Source organism: Maylandia zebra, linkage group LG18 (assembly GCF_041146795.1).
Source record: "Maylandia zebra isolate NMK-2024a linkage group LG18, Mzebra_GT3a, whole genome shotgun sequence".
Taxonomy (NCBI): domain Eukaryota; kingdom Metazoa; phylum Chordata; class Actinopteri; order Cichliformes; family Cichlidae; genus Maylandia; species Maylandia zebra.
Window position 1 is genome coordinate 5,796,399 of NC_135184.1, and position 20,459 is coordinate 5,816,857.

At 40.1% G+C, this 20,459-nt stretch overlaps 2 protein-coding genes and 1 long non-coding RNA gene across 6 annotated transcripts; all 3 read right to left on the reverse strand.

Moving 5' to 3' along the window:
* Positions 1 to 813: 813 nt before the first annotated feature.
* On the reverse strand, positions 814 to 11,904 carry LOC106674464 (serine/threonine-protein kinase pim-2). Of its 3 annotated transcripts, XM_076876549.1 has the most exons (12): positions 10,863 to 11,904; positions 9,378 to 9,451; positions 8,259 to 8,384; positions 5,631 to 5,867; positions 5,380 to 5,505; positions 5,162 to 5,256; positions 4,976 to 5,023; positions 4,673 to 4,891; positions 4,403 to 4,583; positions 4,146 to 4,316; positions 2,960 to 4,056; positions 814 to 1,009 (listed from the first exon to the last, which is right to left on the reverse strand). In XM_076876549.1, the coding sequence occupies exons 3-11, from the start codon at positions 8,275 to 8,277 to the stop codon at positions 3,965 to 3,967; spliced, it is 1,188 nt and encodes a 395-aa protein (XP_076732664.1). In that variant the 5' UTR covers positions 8,278 to 8,384; positions 9,378 to 9,451; positions 10,863 to 11,904; the 3' UTR covers positions 814 to 1,009; positions 2,960 to 3,964. The 3 variants fall into 3 exon arrangements, with proteins under 3 accessions (XP_076732664.1, XP_076732665.1, XP_076732663.1); XM_076876550.1 differs by lacking the exons at positions 9,378 to 9,451; positions 10,863 to 11,904 and adding an exon at positions 9,183 to 9,199; XM_076876548.1 differs by lacking the exons at positions 8,259 to 8,384; positions 9,378 to 9,451; positions 10,863 to 11,904 and adding an exon at positions 6,254 to 7,191.
* A 773-nt stretch (positions 11,905 to 12,677) lies between these two features.
* On the reverse strand, positions 12,678 to 13,372 carry LOC105940518 (uncharacterized). Of its 2 annotated transcripts, none has more exons than XR_013094162.1 (3): positions 13,227 to 13,372; positions 13,072 to 13,144; positions 12,678 to 12,788 (listed from the first exon to the last, which is right to left on the reverse strand). It is a non-coding gene; the product is annotated as an uncharacterized LOC105940518 (long non-coding RNA). The 2 variants fall into 2 exon arrangements; XR_013094163.1 differs by having other exon boundaries at positions 12,678 to 12,966.
* A 2,604-nt stretch (positions 13,373 to 15,976) lies between these two features.
* On the reverse strand, positions 15,977 to 18,291 carry LOC112432078 (tripartite motif-containing protein 16-like). Its single transcript, XM_024800723.2, has one exon. The coding sequence runs from the start codon at positions 18,102 to 18,104 to the stop codon at positions 16,446 to 16,448; it is 1,659 nt and encodes a 552-aa protein (XP_024656491.2). The 5' UTR covers positions 18,105 to 18,291; the 3' UTR covers positions 15,977 to 16,445.
* Positions 18,292 to 20,459: the final 2,168 nt, after the last annotated feature.

Consider the following 20,459-nt stretch of genomic DNA (forward strand, 5'->3'; position numbering starts at 1 on the left):
CCAAGAGCCAATCAGTTGATACAGGGTGTGGTATGTTTGGTTACAGCATGCAGTAACAAGTCTGACCCAGTTAAAGTTTAACAATTCATTTATTCATAGTGCAAATATATAGTAGACTCAGGAGTTTAACTCAGTTTTCTTGGCCTTTGTTTATCGTTCATTTAACACTAGGAGTCCCAGGCTTCTACCTTTCTACCTTTAAAACCCGCCACCAGCCAAATGGCTGGTAGGCTTTTAGCTAAGCTTTAGCTTCAGCCAAGTGGAAGCTAAATTGGCTAGTCATTCATATGTAAATTGGGTTGTTAGCTGGGAATTCTGGAGGGAGGGGAGTGGGGGTGTGTGGATGAGGGGGTGGGGGAGCTGCTAAAAGCTGTGAACTTCCTTTTGTGTTTCATCTTGATGCATTCTCAATCATCCAGGGAAATAAATCTCCAAAAGTCACCAACTTGGAGTGTTTCAGTTTGCCATCTTAGGGAGAAATCAACACACATGGGTGTAGGTCCTTTGTTGCTGAGATTTATTGATAAAAACAGTACAAAAAACCAACCATTTGTACACATATTTACAAATAAGAAGTTCAAGTTCAAAAGAACTGAATTTAATATTGGTTTCATGTCTTTACCGGATGAGCTAAACAAATTCTTCGCTCGCTTTGAGGCACAGACCTTCACCCCCGCACAGAGGACCCCCCCAACGATCGGGTGGTGAGACTATCCCCAGACAGTGTGTGGACGTCCCTTTAAGAGAGAGCTTCACTGCTAAGCTCTCATCTGTGTGGGTGTCACGGTTCGCTTGAGGACTCACACGCAGGACTCAGAGGCACAGTCAGTATTTATTACAGTTCCACCAGGTGTATATACAAACAGTGCAGGGGATAGTGCTATATACAAAGCGGTGACAGGGAAAAGGCTCCGGGGAAATCCAGGTAGGGAAAAGACACTTGCTCCTCTCCAAACACTCACACAAAAAGGGAATCCGCTCGGGGAATGCAGAGTCGGGTCCAGGGGATCTATGTACAGAAGGAAACACACGTTAGAGGTTTTGCACAGGGAAGCAAAAGAGAACTTGCTCAGAGCCGGGCTGCACTGACGCGAGTCACACACAACGATCCAGCGATGAGTAGAAGCCACTCCCTGGCTTAAATGCTGGCTGCACTGATGAGGCCCAGGTGTTTCCTCTTCAGAGGGGCGTGGCCCGAGGGCGTGAACCCACCATGAGTTCCGCCCTGGCGAGAGAGCGAGAGAGAGAACACTACTAGTCAGCGGCCTGCTGATCCCCTGGCCGTGACAGTGGGGTTCAAATCCCTTATTCAGATTAAGATTTTATGTGACATTACATTGGCAAAAATTAAATTTACTTGAATAATGTGAGTATTGGAGTAAGTACTTGAGTAATTTTTGAATAACTTTAATTTTGTAATGTGCATATTTTATGAATAATGATGTTTCAATACTTTAATCTACTGAATAAGTAAGAATTAGACTTAATAATCTTTTTACTTTAAAAAGGGAAATTGTGTACAATCTTTTATTCTCCAGAATGCACATAATAAAAATGTTTTGGGGAATGTATATGCTTTTTAAAAACCAATTGCTTCTTACCTGATGCATGCTATAACTTTCAGCAAAACTGAACTAAAATTTGTTAACAAGCTTACCAAATAAGAAATGTTTTGTGAATTTTCTTTGCAGAGCGACTGGAAAGCCGGCTGTTATCAAAGCCCACATGCCCTAAAAAGGAGGGCGCGCTGGCCAGTAATGAGTTCATCACTAAGTTTAAGATAAGAGTTGATCAGAATAGAGGCGATGATGAAAGTCTGGAGCATCAGTTGGAGGCTGCCAACCTGTCTGATGAATCGTTCGAGGCCCAGACAGAAGTCAACGGACAAATATGATCACAGACATTTTAAAAACGCGAGTTGAGAGTTAAGGGGGAAAAATATTGTAATAAGTATATATTTGAATTGCACACTAAGCTATAAAGTGATGGCAGCGAGCACAGTGTTGCAGGATTTAATTAAAAACACATCTGACTAAGACCAACTGAAATTTAGAGTTGTGTATAATAAAGTTTATTCATGATTAATAAAACAAATCTGTAATATTTTTCTTTCTCTTTTGTCCATTTGAATCTCGCTACAGCTTAAATAAAAGAAAAGAATGTGTTTTGAATAAATTAAACTCTATTCTCTCTTTTTCTTTCTTTCTTTTTTTCTTGGTGGGTTTTCATTTGCAATCAAACGCAACATTATACAATTATATAGTATAGTAAGAAATATCCTTTAACTTAATTTAGTATTTGTTTTTTCATTTTTGTTTTTATTGTTTCCCCTTCAGTTTTGTGCTTATAACATGTTCTAATCTGACATATTATGCAGTAAATTATTTTTGCAATAATTTAACAGGCCATTGTGGGAGCCAACATTCACTTATCAAAGACATATTTGTATATTCTGTGGGCTGCTTTATGGTTGTGTCATTTAGAAACATAAGCCACAACAGACTTCCACCGGAGAGTACTTAAAAATGTATTTTTATGTAAAGATATTTTAATTAACTACTATATTAAGAGAGAACCTATTGTTACATGGATGAATTGTACAAACTGTAGAGAAATAAGTTTAAGCGTGCAACTTTTTATTCATTTTTAACTGTATTAATGTTTTTATGTTGATACAGCCGCCTCATATCTGTTTCCTCAGTGTTTTTTAAACCATGTACTCCATCTATGAGTAAGAACATGAATAAATTCCTTTCCAAATTTGTAGTTCTTTTTTCCAACTGTTTTTAGTATATATGTAACATTTCTTTACACACAAATGCAGGTATTCTTTTGCACCAAGACGTTAAAGAAATGCTAAGAAAAAATGAAAATACTACATTGCAACCTGTGTGTGTGTGTGTGTGTGTGTATATATATCTGTATCTATATAGATATAGATATATATGTGTATTCGTACCCTTTTTCATCATCTAGTTTCCTGTGCCAGATCTTCTACTGATCCACTGAGGCAGACATGTAAAAAACATGAACTAAAGCATATTTCTGTATATAAACAGGACTTTAAATCTTTATCAACAGCTACTTTAGAGGAAATTCTTCAATAAACTGCAACCAAAGGCTCAACTCAGAGGACAAAATCCAACCTGTTATAAATAGTGTGACAGCAAACTTTCTCTTGTGTAAAGTTACAAATAGGAGTAATTATCCACAGGAGCTTTTATACATAATGAAGTTATAATTCATCCTGTAGAAATTGTACATTTAAGCTATATAGTTCCCGCTGTGATAACTCTGCTATGAATGCCTGTTATTAACTTTTATGCTTTTACAACCCACTATGAGCAAACACTCAGCAACAGTGGGAAGGAAGAACTCCCTTCTTGAAGGAAAAAACCTCTGGTAGAACCAGGAAATCTGTCTAAACTAGTTGGGGGTTAGAGCAACAGATGCAAGTCTTCAGATCATTTGCAGTGTGACTGTCTTTGTGCACACTTTAACCTGATTCAGTTTTCTTATTTGTCAAAATGCACCATGGGTAAAAACAAAACAAAACAAAATAGTAATGAAGGAGAATCCTCAGCAAAGATGAATTAAACAAGTTTTATTCTGATCCAATTTTACTTTAAGTAAAACACATCTTTATTTGATGACTTTAATGTCATCAAATAAAGACAGTTTTGATGGAGCTCCTGACCCAGCCCAAGCTCTCTATGAAGACGAGGAAAAACTCCCCAGGGGGCCAGATCGATGGGAAGAAACCTCGGGAAAGCCCATTCAAAGAGAGATCCCCTTTCCTGGGATGGCTGGGGGGGTTACAGGAACTCCAAAAAAGCTAAACTTTTATTTATTATTTTTTAATATTGACCCATTCTATCTACTCCTGTCCAACAGAAAAAAGGAAGGAAGTTACTACAACGTATCATACTTATATGATGAGGTGTGAATTGTGTGTTTGTGTGTGTTATCTTAGCCAGGGGTGAAGCTGGAGCTCCTCCAGTGTTGGGCGCTTCTCCGGGACTAAAGCTAAACATGCGTCCAAGAAATTCCGGCATTCTTGAAAGAAAGAAAAGATCAAAAAGATGAAGATGATAGTTCTAGTGATCCAAGGCATCAGTGAATCTGGAAGTGTGAAGTTTTCTTACCTGTGGACAGACGCTTTTTGATGCTCAGTTTCTTTGTGAGGAACCTCGCGGTACTAAAGTATCGTGCATGAAGCGCTTCATACAACACCACTCCCATTTGCCACACCGTGGTGGGTCCACACCTGTAGCAGCTCCTAATGTACCACTCGGGAGGGATGTGAAGAGGAGTGCCTAACAAACAGACACAATTGCAATTTCTTCTAAAACAAAAGACACAAATTGTTACATCTGTGAAAAGCAGGAGCAGAATATGTTACCATAGAAGATGCGATACAGAGATCGCTGCTTAACAAAGCAGCTCAGTCCAAAGTCAATGATGCGAACTCGAGGCACATCTGAGCCGGTCTCAATCAGAATGTTTGGTCCCTTGATGTCCCGATGAAAGATGTGTTTATCCTCAAGTTCCTTTACAGCATCAACTAGTTGCTTCAGAATGACCTGGAAAAGATGAAAAACACAATAATGAGTTAATGCTTTTCTGCCTTGATTGAATGCTGTACAGTCTAAGGCTCTCCCAGTCAACCTACCTTGGCCTTGTCCTCTGTTAAAGTTCTTCCATGTTCTGCTTTGTATTTTTGCAGGTCCACAGCGGGGACAGGTCTCTCCAGCACCAGGATCAGCTCTTTGCCAAGGTCGAACCACTCCAGCAAGGACACAGGTGCAGATATTCCCACTGACCCTTCTGCTTCACCTGCAAGTTTAACCATAATGGCCACTTCCACTGAGAGCTTCTTCCCGCTTTCATCCTGAAATATTACAACAAAGTGGATGATGAGGAACGCCGCATTCAATCCAGTAATGTAAAACTGATTCAAGTGTTGGATGCTTACCGCCACTTTGCAGTAGACTTTATTTTTGGGAATGTGTTTGATGGCAACCTAGAAGACACAGAGCATTGGTGAGCATTTCCTCAGTATGACATAATGAAAGGTGGAAACACAGCAGACGTCTCAGTTTACGATATTATCCATTATCTGCGTTACTGCCTGTCTTACTACCATCATCTGAACACTTACTGGAAAACGATCTTCTATCCGGTAGCCAGCAAACACTGCTCCGCAGCCTCCTTCTCCGAGCTGGTGCTCCTCCACATATCTGGCTTGGAATTCACCTGAACAGACAAAACAACAAATCTTGTTTTATTACAGCTGTGACACAAATTACTCTCCTCTGTAGCATAAATGTTCCTTTTGCCCTTCCCCTGAATATAAAACCCAAGCTGCTTGCTACTTACGTTTTTGGTCTGCCACTGATTTTTTGTCCTGGTCCACATTCCTTTTTTTTTTCTTGGGTGGCTCTCTGTTGTCTCCCGTGGCCTTTCTTTTGCCATTTTTTGCACACACCTGTTTGTTGTTCAAGTCTGGAGATGTGGAAAACACCAAAAGCACATCAGCTCACTGGATGATAGACACAAACACTAAACACTAATATCTTAAACCTAGCAACCACACTTAATCTACCCCCTTATTCAACTAATTAGCCTACCTTTACCAGAGTCCAACAAGGAGGATGCTTGCTCCTTGTCACCGCTCATATGGTCGAGAAGTTTAGCCTTCTTTGCTTTCTTTGTTGTGCCCTCTTCATCTTGCACAACCTTGCGCTTCACTCCTTTGACCACATCTGAGCTGGTGGAAGGACCAGCCTGCTCAGCGACCCTCCTCCTTTTTATTGGGGTCTTCTTTTCAGGACTGGCCTTTCTTTTAGCAGTCCTGCTCTTACAATCTATAAACAACAACAACACAGTGGTGAAAAAGAGTCCCCGACATCAGGACTGGAAGCAGTTTGGCAAAGAATTTGAAATTGCTTTTGCTTAAATTATCACAAGTTTATTCTTGGGATAAAAAAAACTGACCAGTGCGAATTGATACTAGGTTTACTAAGTCTTAGATCTTGATGACACTTGTTGGTCTGTTTTTACTGTTGAGTCCAAGAATAAACTTATTACATTATTTTACCAAAAGACCGGTAACCTTTCTTTGATTAGACATCTTGTATTAAAGCTATTTTCAATCAAACATATGATTCAATTGCTCTAAAAGTGATTCACACAGTGTCAACGTTTCTAGGATTTGGATTTTACCAGGATTTGATTTTATTATTTTACTTACCTTGATCTCCTGAATCTTTCTTATCGGCTGGAGTGGTAATTTTCCTTGTTTCCCTTCTCATTGTAATTTCGGAGAACTTTTAAACTCGAAAATGTAAACCGTAATGAGTTAATATTGAGTTAATACTCCTTCAAATGTGCGCCCTTCAAATGCTTGACTTTTCTAACTGAATTCTGTAAGTGAGCTTTATAAGTAAACTCTGGAAACTACGGCAACACAACATAGAATCTTGCCTTTCAGTGACTTCACTGACTGCCAGTAGTTCAAAGTAGTTTACAGAAAAACACTGGCAGACAAAGCCATAATATTTCATATAATTCAATCATTTCATATCAATTAAACAGTTTCTTTCATTATCTTTCATCGTTTGTATAAAGACCTCATGTATGGATGACAGTATGAAGATTTGTGGTTGACCACACACTAATAAACACAGTGTCAGCTACATTGTCATCTGATTTAAAGTATTTATTATTGTACATTTAACTGTCATGGTAGTGAGTCTGTGACCCAGTGTTTTGTGTTTGTTCATTTATATTCATTGATTATTCTTATGTATGTTTATGGTTCTCTTTATTGTTTTCTTCTTGTGTTATATTCTTAGGCTTTAGGTTTCTGTTACTTTGCCTTGCCCCTGTGTCCCACGTGTCATGTCTAGTCACTCTTGTTTCCATGTTCCCCAATTTCTCCCCAGTCAGTCATGTCTCTGTGTCAACTCTGTGTCTTTGTAAAAGTCTCTTGTTTGCTGTTTTACTTTGATAGTCTTGTGTGCTATGTTAGTGTTTTCATGTCTCTGGAGGTTCTCAGTCATCTAGGTCATCGTAGTCTAAGGAGTTTGGAAAGAAAGCGTCTGGACTTGAAGTTGCTTGAAGATGTTTCACCTTCTCGGATGAAAAGAACTTCAACTTTGCTTGAACGTCTTCAAGCAACTTAAAGAAGTCCAGACGTTTTCTTTCTAAGCTCCTTAGACTATGTTAGTGTTTTCAGTTTTCCTTCCCCATGGTCTTGTTGTTTGTGATTTCTCGCAGCTGTGCTCTCATCCTGTGTCTTATTCCCTCAGTTATCCCTCACACACACCAACACGAGTCCATACTAGGTCTACTAAGTCTAGATACTGATGACACTTGTTGCTCTGTTTTCACTGCTCAGTCCAAGAATAAACCTGTCACATTATTTTACCAAAAGACAAAGTGCCCCAGTAACCTTTCTTTGATTAGACATGTTGCACTTACGTTAGTTTCAATCAAAACCAGGATTTAAATCCTCTAAAAATGAATCATTTTATACACAGAGCCTCAACCTTGTTAGAAATGTAGATTCTGTTATTTGGGGGATTTTTTTTTTTTTTTTTTACTTACTTTGATCTCCTGGATCTTTCTTATCTGCCTCAGTCGTAACTTTTCTTGTTTCCTTTTTCATTTTAATTTTTTGAGAACTTTTAAAATAGAAAATGTCACCTTAATGAGTGAATAGTCCTTCAAATGTCTGGATGCTTGACTTTTCTAACTAAGCTGTATAAGTCAGTTCTGTAAGTGAGCTTTAAAAGTCAACTCCGGAGACTATGGCAACACAACATAAGAAGCTTGCCTTTTAGTGACATCACTGACTGCCAGTAAAAGTGCTCCAAGTAGTTTAAAGAAAAACACTCTGGCAGACAAAGCCATAATATTTCATATAATTCAGTAATTTCACATTAAACTTTCTTTCATTATCCTTTCATTATTTGTTTAAAGACTTGATGTGTGGATGCTACTATGAAGACTTCTAGTTGAGCAAACACTAATAAACACTGACTAGTTTATCTGAGATAAAATATAACTGACTGCAGCCTTTATTCCATGTGTTTTGTCTGTGAATGCCCCCATGTACACATGTAACCTCCACCCACTGCAACACCAATAATGTCCCGGGGCAAAGCGGGGTTTGGTGAACCAGGAGCTGTGCGCAGCCCGTGTCCACCAAAGCCTGGTGTATACCCCCTTGACACCTTATTAGGATGCTGTACCTCCATGACTGCCTGGCATGCTCTGCTCCTTCTGCCCTGGCAATCAGATGATCCTCAGCCAGGGTGGCTTGCTGGTCAATGGCAGGGAACCCCTCGGGTGGGCCACTTTGTCCAGCAAACCAATGACTGTAGAAAACATGGATGATCTAACAGTTCTCCAAAAGTACATAAAGTACTTACCTAAAAAGCAGTTAATGTCATGTTGCATTTATTTATTGTTATTACATTGTTTTACAGCAGCTAATTAAAAACCATCATCTTAACTACATGTTTTGTTTTTTTGTTCTTTGTTGTTGTTGTTGTTGTTTTGCAGTTGTCCTGTAGGTGATGGTGTAGCACAGAGACTGAACTAGTGGCTAGCTAACATAAGAAGGATGTACTTGAAATGTACTGTACTTGAAACTTGCATCTCATCTTTGCAGCGTTCACTTTGAAGAGAATGTCTTTACCAAGGACTCACAGGTTAAGTAACTTTACAATTGTCATATTACAATATATAATTTTAGAGCATGATTACAGCTCTGCCATCTTGATTGAAAATTAAATACATCTGGAATACGAACAGCTGATCGGATCGGCAAAGCGTGTTTCTGGAATATTATGTTTTTGTTACTGCAAGCGCTTTTTATGCAATTTTTGCAAAGCTATATGTGGAAGGAAACTGTGACCTAGGACAAGCTGATGGCATAAGATGTAAGTACAACTCCTCTGGATTCATATGCAAAAAAATTATTGCGCTAGCTTACGCGGTTCCCGGTTCTACAGGGATTTAAAAATAGTTACGCAAAACAGAGCGTGCCCGCTCCGACCGGCTTTAAAGAGTTAAACATGTAACAATCGAATTGCATCTTTCCATTGCCAGCCATCTCATTTTGTACAAATCCAGTCAACTCTTCCAAGTTTGTGTATTTTTTAAACCCTTACAAGAATTGAAATGTGTCCCAAATATCTGGATCCCATCAGAGGCAAGTTTCTTAAAGGAGAGGTAGTAGCTGCTCCACCATAGGACCAGTAGGACCTCCAGCACACAATGAACACTTAATTAACATTAACACATTTATTAAAACACAATTTTAAACAATAACCCTTTTCTTTTAGTGTGTTTCAATTTGTTCCTACCACTCCATTGGAACAGTGTACTATCCAGTAACAGCATCCAGCTGGCAGAAGCATACACCTGCAGCAAGGAGAATCTACCAGGCAGGATAGCGCAGCGGAGTCATCAGATGAGGATGATCATGAAGTGGTTCATCCAGCAGGAACAGGATACCAAAAGGGGAGGGAAAAAACACAGAAAGCATAGTCATGACTAACTCAGTGTCACTAACAGCTCATCTAGCAGTCTTAACATCATAAAGGTACAGGCTGGTCCATATAAAAAATATTAACAGAAAAAATAAATGCTGTTAACCAAATTTTCTTAGGCAAAAGCACATAATCTTGATATTTGACCTTGTATCAGCCGCCATATTGGAAAGGTAGCCAGGTTTCCTTAGCTGCTAGCTTGCTAACAGTCTGCTATCCAGCCCGGTAATAACTTCATTCACGTATTTTACAACATTTAGCTTTCTTCCTTAACAAAAACATCGCAGTTGTGGATTTGAATCTCGCTGCAACATAATAAGACCCAGAACATTCAATTTGAACATGTGCTGCAAGCTAACTCCCCAGAGGAGTTCATGCAATGGCCAATGCCTGTCGGATTCGGCTCATGACTTCTCTGTCTAACAACACATTAAAACATCAGTTTCAAGTACAAATGTTTCATAAACTTATCTACAGCGGCTCATATTAAATGTACCCAAGTTTCCAGCTGGCAGTGGGCACAAGAACAACACTCCTCATCAGATCAAGGGAGGAAAAGAAAATTCTAGAGCTGGGCTGGGTGGCTGCTATGTAGGGTTGCCAACTCCCTGAAAAATAAATAAGAGACACCTCGTGGCCAGGGCCGGGCAACCCAGTTCACCCTTCCCAGTGTGGTGAATTTTGTAGCCCTTTTTTTGTGTGTGAAATTATTTTTTAACCATTTGACTTGAATTTGATTTAAGCAGATGCATATTCTTTGTGATATGACCATATGGGAAACAAATGATCATTTAGCCATTTATTTTTAGCTCAAAATGACAACATTAACACAGTAAAACAGGTCTCTTTCTTAAATAGAAGCCTGTCATGCTTAACTTTTGAGAATATAAGTAAATCTTTCTTTAAAAGAACTCTGTCCTGCTTAACTTAAAATTATATAAATTAATAGAAAACAATAGAACGAAAAATATTCTTGTAACAGTGCACATATAGTGCATTTAGTACAATTGGCTTCAGTTGAGGTATTATTTCAGCTTTTCTAATGCTAATCAGCTGCTCCTGTTTGTAAACCCACTTGTTCCCATGATTACACATCATAACTCATCATCATTATTAATCTATGTATTACTTTTATGTATTAGTCACCTATTTGTTGTAATCATCTATCCTTGCAGTTGTTTATTACACAAAATAAATTATATTATCACACTTCTGGCCACATAGCGCTGATATTCACTGCACATGCCCATATTAACCTTAACCAGAGGGTTTGAAAAAAACAAACCAGTGTTTACATACCATATCTGCTTCTGCCGTGGCCTGGTGGACAAAAAATTGGTTAAGGGTTCTCCGAGCTTTCACGCCCCTAATGTTCTTCATGTGCCCACCACTAGAAGCATGCCTATGGAAAAAGTGCGCCGGCACACAGTGCAGTGCGCTTTATAGGTGTTATCGTGCATTTTCCCAGCCAGGTGTTTTCCTTTTCCCATTCCTCCCTGTACTTTTGCAGCCTTTTTTTTCTTTGTCTGAACAAACAAACATTGCTGCTCTAATGCTGGGCTTACACTGTGCGATTTTTGGCCCATTTTGAGCCGACTTTTGAGTCGTGCGACCGATTTGGCGATCGGCCCGATTTGGGCCTTCATCGTGCATCGTGTAGTATACGTGGGGTAACGAGAAGCGATTAACACCTCACGACCAGCTCCCGATATCAATCGCTCGTGAGCCGCTAACACTGCTCACGCGCAAACACGTAAACGTCGGTGAAAAAGATGGAGCAGCACGGCTGTGCAGCGTGTGAACTGGACACAAGCGATGGAGGCACAACTTGTAGAACTTTGGAAAGCTCATCCGAGCCTTTTCGATGTGGCATCACAAAATTATCACGACCACAACAACCGTGAAAATAGTTGGATTTACATTGCTGCTCAATCACAGCTGCCTGATCATGTTTTTCATTAGCAATTTAGCAAAGTTGATGTTGGTGGTGTGCGTGTCTGTGTGAGTGAAAGACAGAGAGAGCGAGCGACAGATTTTCTGTTATAACCTTCATTTTATGGACGCACAGTGTGAGCACTCAGGTCGCATCAGAGCATCGGGCGGTATAGTGTGAGACCCTGCATCGTGACCTACCAACTTCTAACCCCTGCGCGTCAATCGTGCAGTTTGAGCAGGAGCTGAATAACGTGACTGAAAAAAATCGCACAGTGTCTGCCCAGCTTTACTGCCCAGGTGTACTGTCGTCCGAGACTTGCACCGCAGTGTCGGCGTTTGTTTCCCTGTTGGCCATGCTTGTTGTTGTGGTCATCTGTTGTCTTCCGGTATTTTCTCCGTAAGCGACCTTTCCTCGACCAATGAGATGAGCGGTAATCTGAATTGTCATACTCGAATTGTCATAAGTGTGCTGTCAGCTCATTGGTCACAAAGCAGGAGAGGGGCTGGGAATTATGTTTTCAAACAAAGCGTTAATTCCATTAACATTTATAGACTACTTTTGATTCTCACTGTATTACGGGACAAAGTGCGTCCCTTATTAGCTCAATACGGGACGTGTACTTTTGTTTCGAAATACGGGACGATTCCGTTTTTTAAGGGACGGTTGGAAACCCTATCTGCATCACAGGTGACTCCACTCATCCGTCCAACACCTTCTTCAGTTTGCTGCCATCAGGAAGGAGACTGAACAGCCTTCGGGCCAGAACCAGCAGACTGAGCGACAGCGTCATCCATCAGGCTGTCAGGATGCTGAATTCACTCCCTGCTCTCACACACGAACTCCAGACCTGCATTAACCTCTTTCCTCTGAACCCCCCACCCCCCAAACATATGAACTCTGACCCAACACTATTACTTTTTCACTGTCCGCCCCACCCCCACTTGCACACAAACTTGTCCACAATCACTATGATTGTGTTGGACACTGCTGTTTAAATAACTGTATAGTATTGTGTAACCGAGGACAAGGGATGAGTAAACAGGGCAAAGAAATAATTGATCATTTATTTATTACATAAGTTAAACATACAAATTCCCAGTCGTTTCCAGACAGGACTTACAACACATCCTGCCGATATCCCAGCTGCGCATGAGACTTACCACACAAACGGTGCGAAATAACACTACAACCCGTCACACCCCGCTTAGTGACACTGCAATCGTGGCACACACTGCAAACAATTCGGGTCTCAGCGCAGCTGGGAATCAGTGCTATGTATGGCCTGTGATCTGAGAGATAAAGGGAAGTGGCACAAACAATTAAAATAAAAAAAACAAAAGAGAGGTTAGTCCGCCCTTACAAAACTTACTCTCAATCAATAACCGCCTCTACGGCTGGACGGACTAACCAAAACAAAATTACAAATCAATCAAAAGAACAAAAAAAAGGACAGCAGAGACAGCACAGCTGAAAAACAAACAACATTATCAATTAAAATATTACCCAATAAAATAGCAATTTTATAAAACCATTCAAAATCATGAAACTAAAACAAACACTCAATATACCTACAATATTGATCAGTTTCCCTGCGCGCAGTCGATCTAGGGCTTGATCAATTCTTCTATTAAAATTCGTGGTCACACTAAAAAAGTCCAATGACACATTAAAAAATAGGCACATGCAATAGCAAAAGATCCAAACAAAAAATGGCAAAAGTCTCTTACCGACAGTATACCCACTCGCACCTGAGTGAATTAATTGCCTCTGGTTTTTTCCACAGAAGAGCGCTGACTTCACCCCACACACCCACTACCTTTTCACAGCTCTTCAGCCAATCACCTGGCAGCGAGCAACAAACTGCCAGGTGACACTTGTTACAATTGTATTGTGTTGTGCATAAAACTTTTATTTTATTTTTATCCTTTTATCTTTATATTGTTTTAGTGTACACTGGGGGCCATGGGAGGATTGCAATTTCAAATTCTTGTGTATGACTGTATGTATATGGTCCTTGACAATAAAGCTGACTTTGACTTTGATATAAATCACACTTCTGTGTTTAACAATTACAACACTTGATGCTGTTTTTCTGATTCAGGATTATGTGTGTGATGAGTTGGCCACACAGTTCTTATCTTTCTGCTTCACACACACACAAAACTGCCGAGGTTGAAGCTGGCTTCAGTCTCTTTCTACCCCAGGTCTCACCACATTTCCAAAGTGTAAACTCTGAGTCTCATAAGAAATGTGGTTCAAAAAGATGTGCTGATCTATGAATGCATCCTTACTGAAAGCTAAAGATGTCCAGCAGACAAAAACAGCAGCTGAATGAACAGTTATCATGAGCGAGTGTACAAACACTATCACAGGAAATAACAGAAATAAACTGTAGTTTCCATTTATACCTGTAGTATTTTTTCAGCTCCATGTCATCTTCCAATATGTCAAAATATGATTTCATTGTATCTTAAACAAATACAAACTTCTTTCTTCCCCCCAGAGAGCCAACAGTTTACTATCAGAACTGAGGCTGATCATTAACAGGGAGCAGCAGGTAACAAGGTCATCAGCAGTGGAGGAAAGTATGGAAGTAATACTCAGCTTCATATTTGAAGATACTCGAGTATCTTAGCTGCAGGTCTGGAACAATGGTTTTATTTCCTTTCCCATTAAACATCTCACACAGCCCCTCATCTGTGACCCTTAGCAAACCCACTGGATATCTACCTGCACATAAAGGAGATCAGATCAGTTCCATCTAGACCAGCTGTAACAGGAAAATGCTGCTTACACTTTGATGCATCACTTTCAGTTTGTCATATAAGACAATATATCAGATTGAGGCATTATTTTCCTGCAGTGAGTAAATCTACTTTGTACTTTACTCTTTTCTTTTAGGTAAAGGCTCTAAACAGCACTTGTACACTGTGGAAATCCCATAAGAACGTCTCCTGAACTCTGAAAAATAACAAAACAAAGACTAAAAGGAGGTCATGGGTGCTGATGATGATGCTGATGATGATGAGGAGTAGCATGCATTTAAAAAGTGACTGATGTCCTAGAATACAACAGAACAGTGTCTCTACAAACTTATGAAAACATGACAGTCTTGCATTAGTTTGTATTCTTATGATTTCAAAAAACGAGGGAAAAATCTCCTTGAAATGCACAATTCCTTTTTGTTATTTCTTAGTGTGTGACGTATTTTATTGGCTTTATGATTGGTGCAAACAGTTTCCTGATTCATAATGGAAATAGATTTTAGACACAGGAGGAACACGCAGTGATCAGCAGGAGCAGCTTGGAGTCCAGTCTTCTTCACACTGAGGAGGGACATATATGCAGGAACAGTTGTCATAACTGTTACAACCACCAGATGGCGAAAGAGTCCCACTGCAACTTTAAGCCATGAAGGATGTGTCTTGATGTTTGCTTGTGATAAATCTGCTTTATGTGAGTCTTTTTCAGAGAGTAACAGTAATGTCTGATTATATGTCTTTAATCAGTAAAGTCTCGCTTTGCTAGAAATAAATAAATAAATAATAAAATTGTAAACATGCAGCTGTATGTTAGAAGTCAAAGGGTCCTTAAGTCTTCTGTAAATTGACGGGGATCAAATGAAGGACACAAGTATCTGTTCTTACTCTAATAAATGCTGCTTTAATATCCAACAGACTATTTTCCTTCCTCATCAGCAGTAAACAGCTCGACTGCGTCTGTGCATTTGTGTCCTCCATACTTGTTTCCACAGACATCTCAGGCTTGATGCCACGATGCAGTGTAGAAACCTGACAACCCTCTGACTCATGTTCAAATGTTCAAGGACATTTCTCAGGATCATGTATGACCCCTTTTTGACATTTGGACTTTCATTAATAATATTTGTGTTTCTGAGTCATTTTTGTGGAGACTTCTGTCCAACGTAGTGTCCAAATGAAGCCTGAAGCTTTTCTTCACCCTCTTGTCAGATGGTCAGCAACAAAACTCTGTTCCAACCAATGTCTGATAAGAGATGAGACACAGCAGCTGAGCAAATGATCATTTTATGCTGAAGACATCCTCAGACAAAATTAAATACATACATAAACACAGCCTGGTGCCAATAACACAGCTAATGACACTGCTGTATCACTGGCTTTACTGATTAAAGACCATATCTGAAGGAAATCTTTGAACACAACAGAAAGTGACCTTTTAAACCTGCCACACTGATGCTGCATTCAAGGACCATTACAAACATTTGAAAGGACTTAAGAACATGAAGAAAATGTGACTTGTTTCTCTGTAATGAAGCTGTTTTAGTGAAGAAAGTTGAAAGGTCACAGAGCGACTGCTGAATCTTCTGCTCTAAACATGAACTCTGAACTTTGTGATGCTTCAGGAGGAAAACTGCTTCAGTTATTCTCTCAGATTAGTTTCATATTTTCTGCATCAGATTTGAGTGAGATCCTGGAATGAAGACAGAAGAAAAGACTTTGTTCAAAGTTTGATTTATAGTCAAACCTTCCAGTTTATTCACACAATAAAACATCAACACAATATATGAATTCATTCATTAAAATCACAGTTTTTCCTCATTTGTTTGATGATTTTGACAAAAACAAACACAAACACACACACATGGTCTGCCATACTCATAAAGAGAAATGTCGACATTTTTCAATACAAATATTCCAGAAACATTTAGAGGATAGAGAAGTTTACATTTTCATGTGGAGAAATATTTTAGTAAATCAAAATGATGATGAGCAGTGGTAGCCTCCATAAACAGTCACAGGAAAGATCTCCTTTAAAAACTCAGAAACATCAAGAGAACAACTAGAAGATGTGGAGGTACCACCCATAATGTTTGACTGACAGCTGATCTCTGTGCAGAAATGATGGAGAGAAAATAAAATGAAACTAAAACACAGATTTAAACACACAATATGAAAGACTTCAGTCTATTTGAGCTTAATCAACTCAGCAGTGGCTCCATAATAATAAGGCAACAGTCCAGCATAGAGCGGCTGAGTGAATGTGGTCTGGACTCTGTGGAGGAGAGTCATGGTTTCAGAGACACTGTAGAAGGACAAAATACCTGCTCTGTGATCCAGGTACACTCCTACTCTGGAGGAACGAGGACCTGAGACACGAGTTTGGATGTTGTTGTACAAAAATGTATAACTGTTGTTGTTACAATTTAATGACCAAGATTTGTCATTACGTCCAAAAACACATTCACCTCCTTCTCTGCTGATATTCTTGTATGCGACTGCTACATGAACTCCTCCCCCTCTCCACTCCACCTCCCAGTAACAACGTCCAGTCAGACTCTCTCTACTCAGGACCTGCCACGATCCAGTGAATTTGTCTGGATGATCAGAATAAGACTGTTGTTGATTCATTAATGTTACTTTTCTGTTCCCCTCTGACAATAACAGCTCTTTGTTTGCTGTGTTTGGATCCAGTGTGATTTCACATGAATATTTTAAGAATCCAGCTCTGCTCTTTGGCTCTGGTTGTGACAGTAAAACATCCACTTCAGTGACTGTCAGTGAGATGTTTGTCCGTTCCTCTCTCAGAATGTCCTGTAGTTTATCTCTGACCTCTGACACAGCTGCTGTCACATCCTCAAAGTAGCTCAGAGGACGGATATTGATGCTGGATGAGTCTGTAGACTCACTGAGTGCTGACAGTGAGGGGTAGTTGTGTAGAAACTGGATGTGATCCTCTGTGTGTGAGAGCTGCTTCAGCTCAGCATCTTTCCTCTTCAGCTCAGTGATCTCCTGCTCCAGCTTCTCCTGAAGCTCTTTGACTCGACTCACTTCAGTTTCCTGCTGGGATCTGATCTGCTGCTTCACATCAGAGCTTCTTTTCTGGATGAGATGGATCAGCTCAGTGAAGATCTTCTCACTGTGCTCCACTGTTTGATCAGCAGACTGATTGATGGCCTCCACCTCCTGTTGAAGCAGCTTCACATCTTTCTCTCTGTCCTGGATTCTCTGCTGGATGTTTTGTCGACTCACCTCCAGCTCTCTCTGCCTCTCAGTCCTTTCTGCTGCAGCTGAGACTGTGTCGTGGCCTTTATGTTCATCCACAGAGCAGAGATAACAGATACTCTGCTGATCAGTACGGCAGAACATCTTCATCACCTCATCATGACGAGAGCAGATGTTCTCCTGGAGCTTCTTGGAGGGCTCCACCAGCTTGTGTTTCTTGAATGAAGCTGCAACAATATTATGAGTCTGAAGGTGTTTCTCACAATAAGATGCCAGACAGAATAAACAGGACTTGAAGGCTTTCATTTTTCTTCCAGTGCAGACATCACAGGCCACATCTTCAGGTCCAGCATAGCAGTGATCAGCAGGAGCAGCTTGGAGTCCAGTCTTCTTCAGCTCCTCCACTAAATCTGCTAACATGGTGTTTTTCTCCAGGACAGGCCTCGCTGTGAAAGTCCTCCGGCACTGAGGGCAGCTGTAGATTTTCTTCTTTTCCTCTTCATCCCAGAAGCTTTTAATACAGTTCATGCAGTAGCTGTGTCCACAGGGAATAGCCACCGGATCCTTCAGTAGATCCAAACAGACTGAACAGCAGAATTTTGTTTGATCCATTTGATTCATGTGCTGTGCCGTTTCACCGTCTCTCAGTGACTGTCAGACAGTTTCACTTCCTCTGAACAGAAACAACCTCTGTGCTCTGAAGGGAAACAGATCTCTGCTCTTGTTCACCTCCTACAGGAAATGAGGCTCACCAGCAACTGCATTTACACCATGTTGTTTAGACCCATCCTGATACAGACACATCTGTGAAGGGAGGCACTAAAGAAATATTCTTACAGAGCAACCAAGAGCCAATCACATGATGCAGGGTGTGGTATGTTTGGTTACAGCATGCAGTAACAAGTCTGACCCAGTTAAACTTTAACAATTCATTTCTTCATGGTGCAAATATATAGTAGACTCAGGAGTTTAACTCAGTTTTCTTGGCCTTTGTTTATCGTTCATTTAAAATCTTCATGGGTAAAGATCATCATAATTACATATGAAATTATATGTGCAAATTATATGTTCCATTACACTATTAACAGCACAGATTATACAGCAAACATCAGATTCATGGATGGAGCCAGAGGCTAAATGACTGTTCAGTCCTCTTTAGGAAACGATCTTCATATGACGACAAACACGACAACAATCAGCTGTCAAACTGTACAAGAAGTTCACAGTAATGTAAAAGAAGTTATATCACTTTATTTTTAAATGTACGCACTCAGGGTCAGGACTGAAGACACTGATCGAGAAAATACTCTAAATATAAATATTCACCTAAACATTCAAAATTATTCAATTGCATGAAATGAAATATGAACTCTCTACAATACTGGCTTCTGATTGGTTGAAAAAGCAGGTGCTGAACTTCAGAAGAGCTAAACCTGCAAAACTGTGTAAACCCAGAGTGGATGCTGCCCTCTGACCTTTCAGAAGTACGATCTTTTTATGAAGACACAGAGGCAGAGTTATTATTCATCACTTTAAAGATGATATTCGTTATATGTTCTTCACTCGTTGTCTAGTAAAGTCCAGAGAATGAGACACATGATTTCAAAACATACAGCTGCATGTTAGAGATCACAGAGTTCTTCAGTCTTATGAGAACTCATGGAGACTAAATGTCAGACACATCAACAGTAAATGTCGTTCCTCCCCCCGTCAGTTTGTGTCCTCCACACTTGTTTACACAAACATCTGAGGTTTGAACAGTGTGCAAAACCACATGTTACAAAGCTGCTGAGCTACTGAATACTGGAATATTTCATTCAATATCACCATCTGACCAAAGGACAAACACAGAGAGGATTAGAGCGCCAAACTTTGTTTCAAACTGTTTCAGAGTTTAGAGGCAAAAAGCAGAATTTCTACCTGGACAAAGAAATCAAAGCAGGAGCAAAACAAGCTTTTTACATTTATTCAAAGGCATTATGTGAATGTACTCTGAGCCACAGCCTCCTAAAGTAAAGACATTTGATCATCTAAACCAGACAGAGTCATGTTTTCAGCAGTGTCTGTGTCCTCCATATAGACCATGCCATGGTCCACCTAGGGTGAGCAGGTGTCTGACTTTATGTGGGACTACACAGCGCTCAGTCCTTGTTTGCCTGTGCCACACACACATTGAGCCAATGTCCAGTTTTTTTATTGACTCTAGTTTCTGTCGATCGGTAGGCCCACAAAAAAACCCTGTACAGGAAGTAGATTTCATCTCTCTGATAAAAGGAGTTCTAATCCCTGATCCTATGAGTCTGACCCAGTAGATAATATTGATATGATCATATTTATGCCTTTGTTGTTTCACAAAGGGTTAAAAACATTCACAGGTTGGACTGTGGTTCTCCTTTTAGCGTCTCTGCTGGAATTTTAACTGTGAACCTCTTAGATCCAAACTTCTGAACTGCTCATCTCACAGAGGACAAAAGGGAAGAACCCCGAATCTCTTCTTCACCTCACTTTTATACCTGCTCACCCTTTCTCCCCCCTTCCCTCACTGGACGTCACATCTTCACACTTGGGCCAATCAGGTTGTTGACATTTGATCATCTGATGTCCACCCACACCTCATCTCTCTCTCTCTCTCTGACTCACAAGATTTAACACAAAGTTTAAACTTTAAAATCACTTCATTACATTTTCTTTGTTATTCTTAACACAGAAAATTCACATTCAAAAACTTAACACAGAATAAAACAGAGTAGCCAGTAGTGGGACATGGTTCCAGCAACTCTGATGGTGACGGCCCGTTTGAAGCTGAAGCTCCGGCACGTGTGTCAAAAAATCAACACACTGCTTCAGAAACGCTGTGCTGAGGCTTGGTTTGACTGAACAGAGTCACGTGATCAATGACGTCTGAAGCTTCATTCAGCACGTCACTGCTTCAGTACCTGATTCAAAGATTTATAAGGAATTGAACCATTGGTGGGA

Excerpts from the sequence above, each read along its gene's own strand:
- LOC112432078 (XM_024800723.2), bottom strand. The coding sequence starts at position 18,104 with ATGAATCAAATGGATCAAACAAAATTCTGCTGTTCAGTCTGTTTGGAT.
- LOC106674464 (XM_076876548.1), bottom strand. The coding sequence starts at position 6,314 with ATGAGAAGGGAAACAAGGAAAATTACCACTCCAGCCGATAAGAAAGAT. Across the intron at positions 5,024-5,161 it reads GGATAGAAGATCGTTTTCCA|GTTGCCATCAAACACATTCC; the intron begins GTAAGTGTTCAG and ends TGTGTCTTCTAG. Across the intron at positions 4,892-4,975 it reads AAGTCTACTGCAAAGTGGCG|GATGAAAGCGGGAAGAAGCT; the intron begins GTAAGCATCCAA and ends GTAATATTTCAG.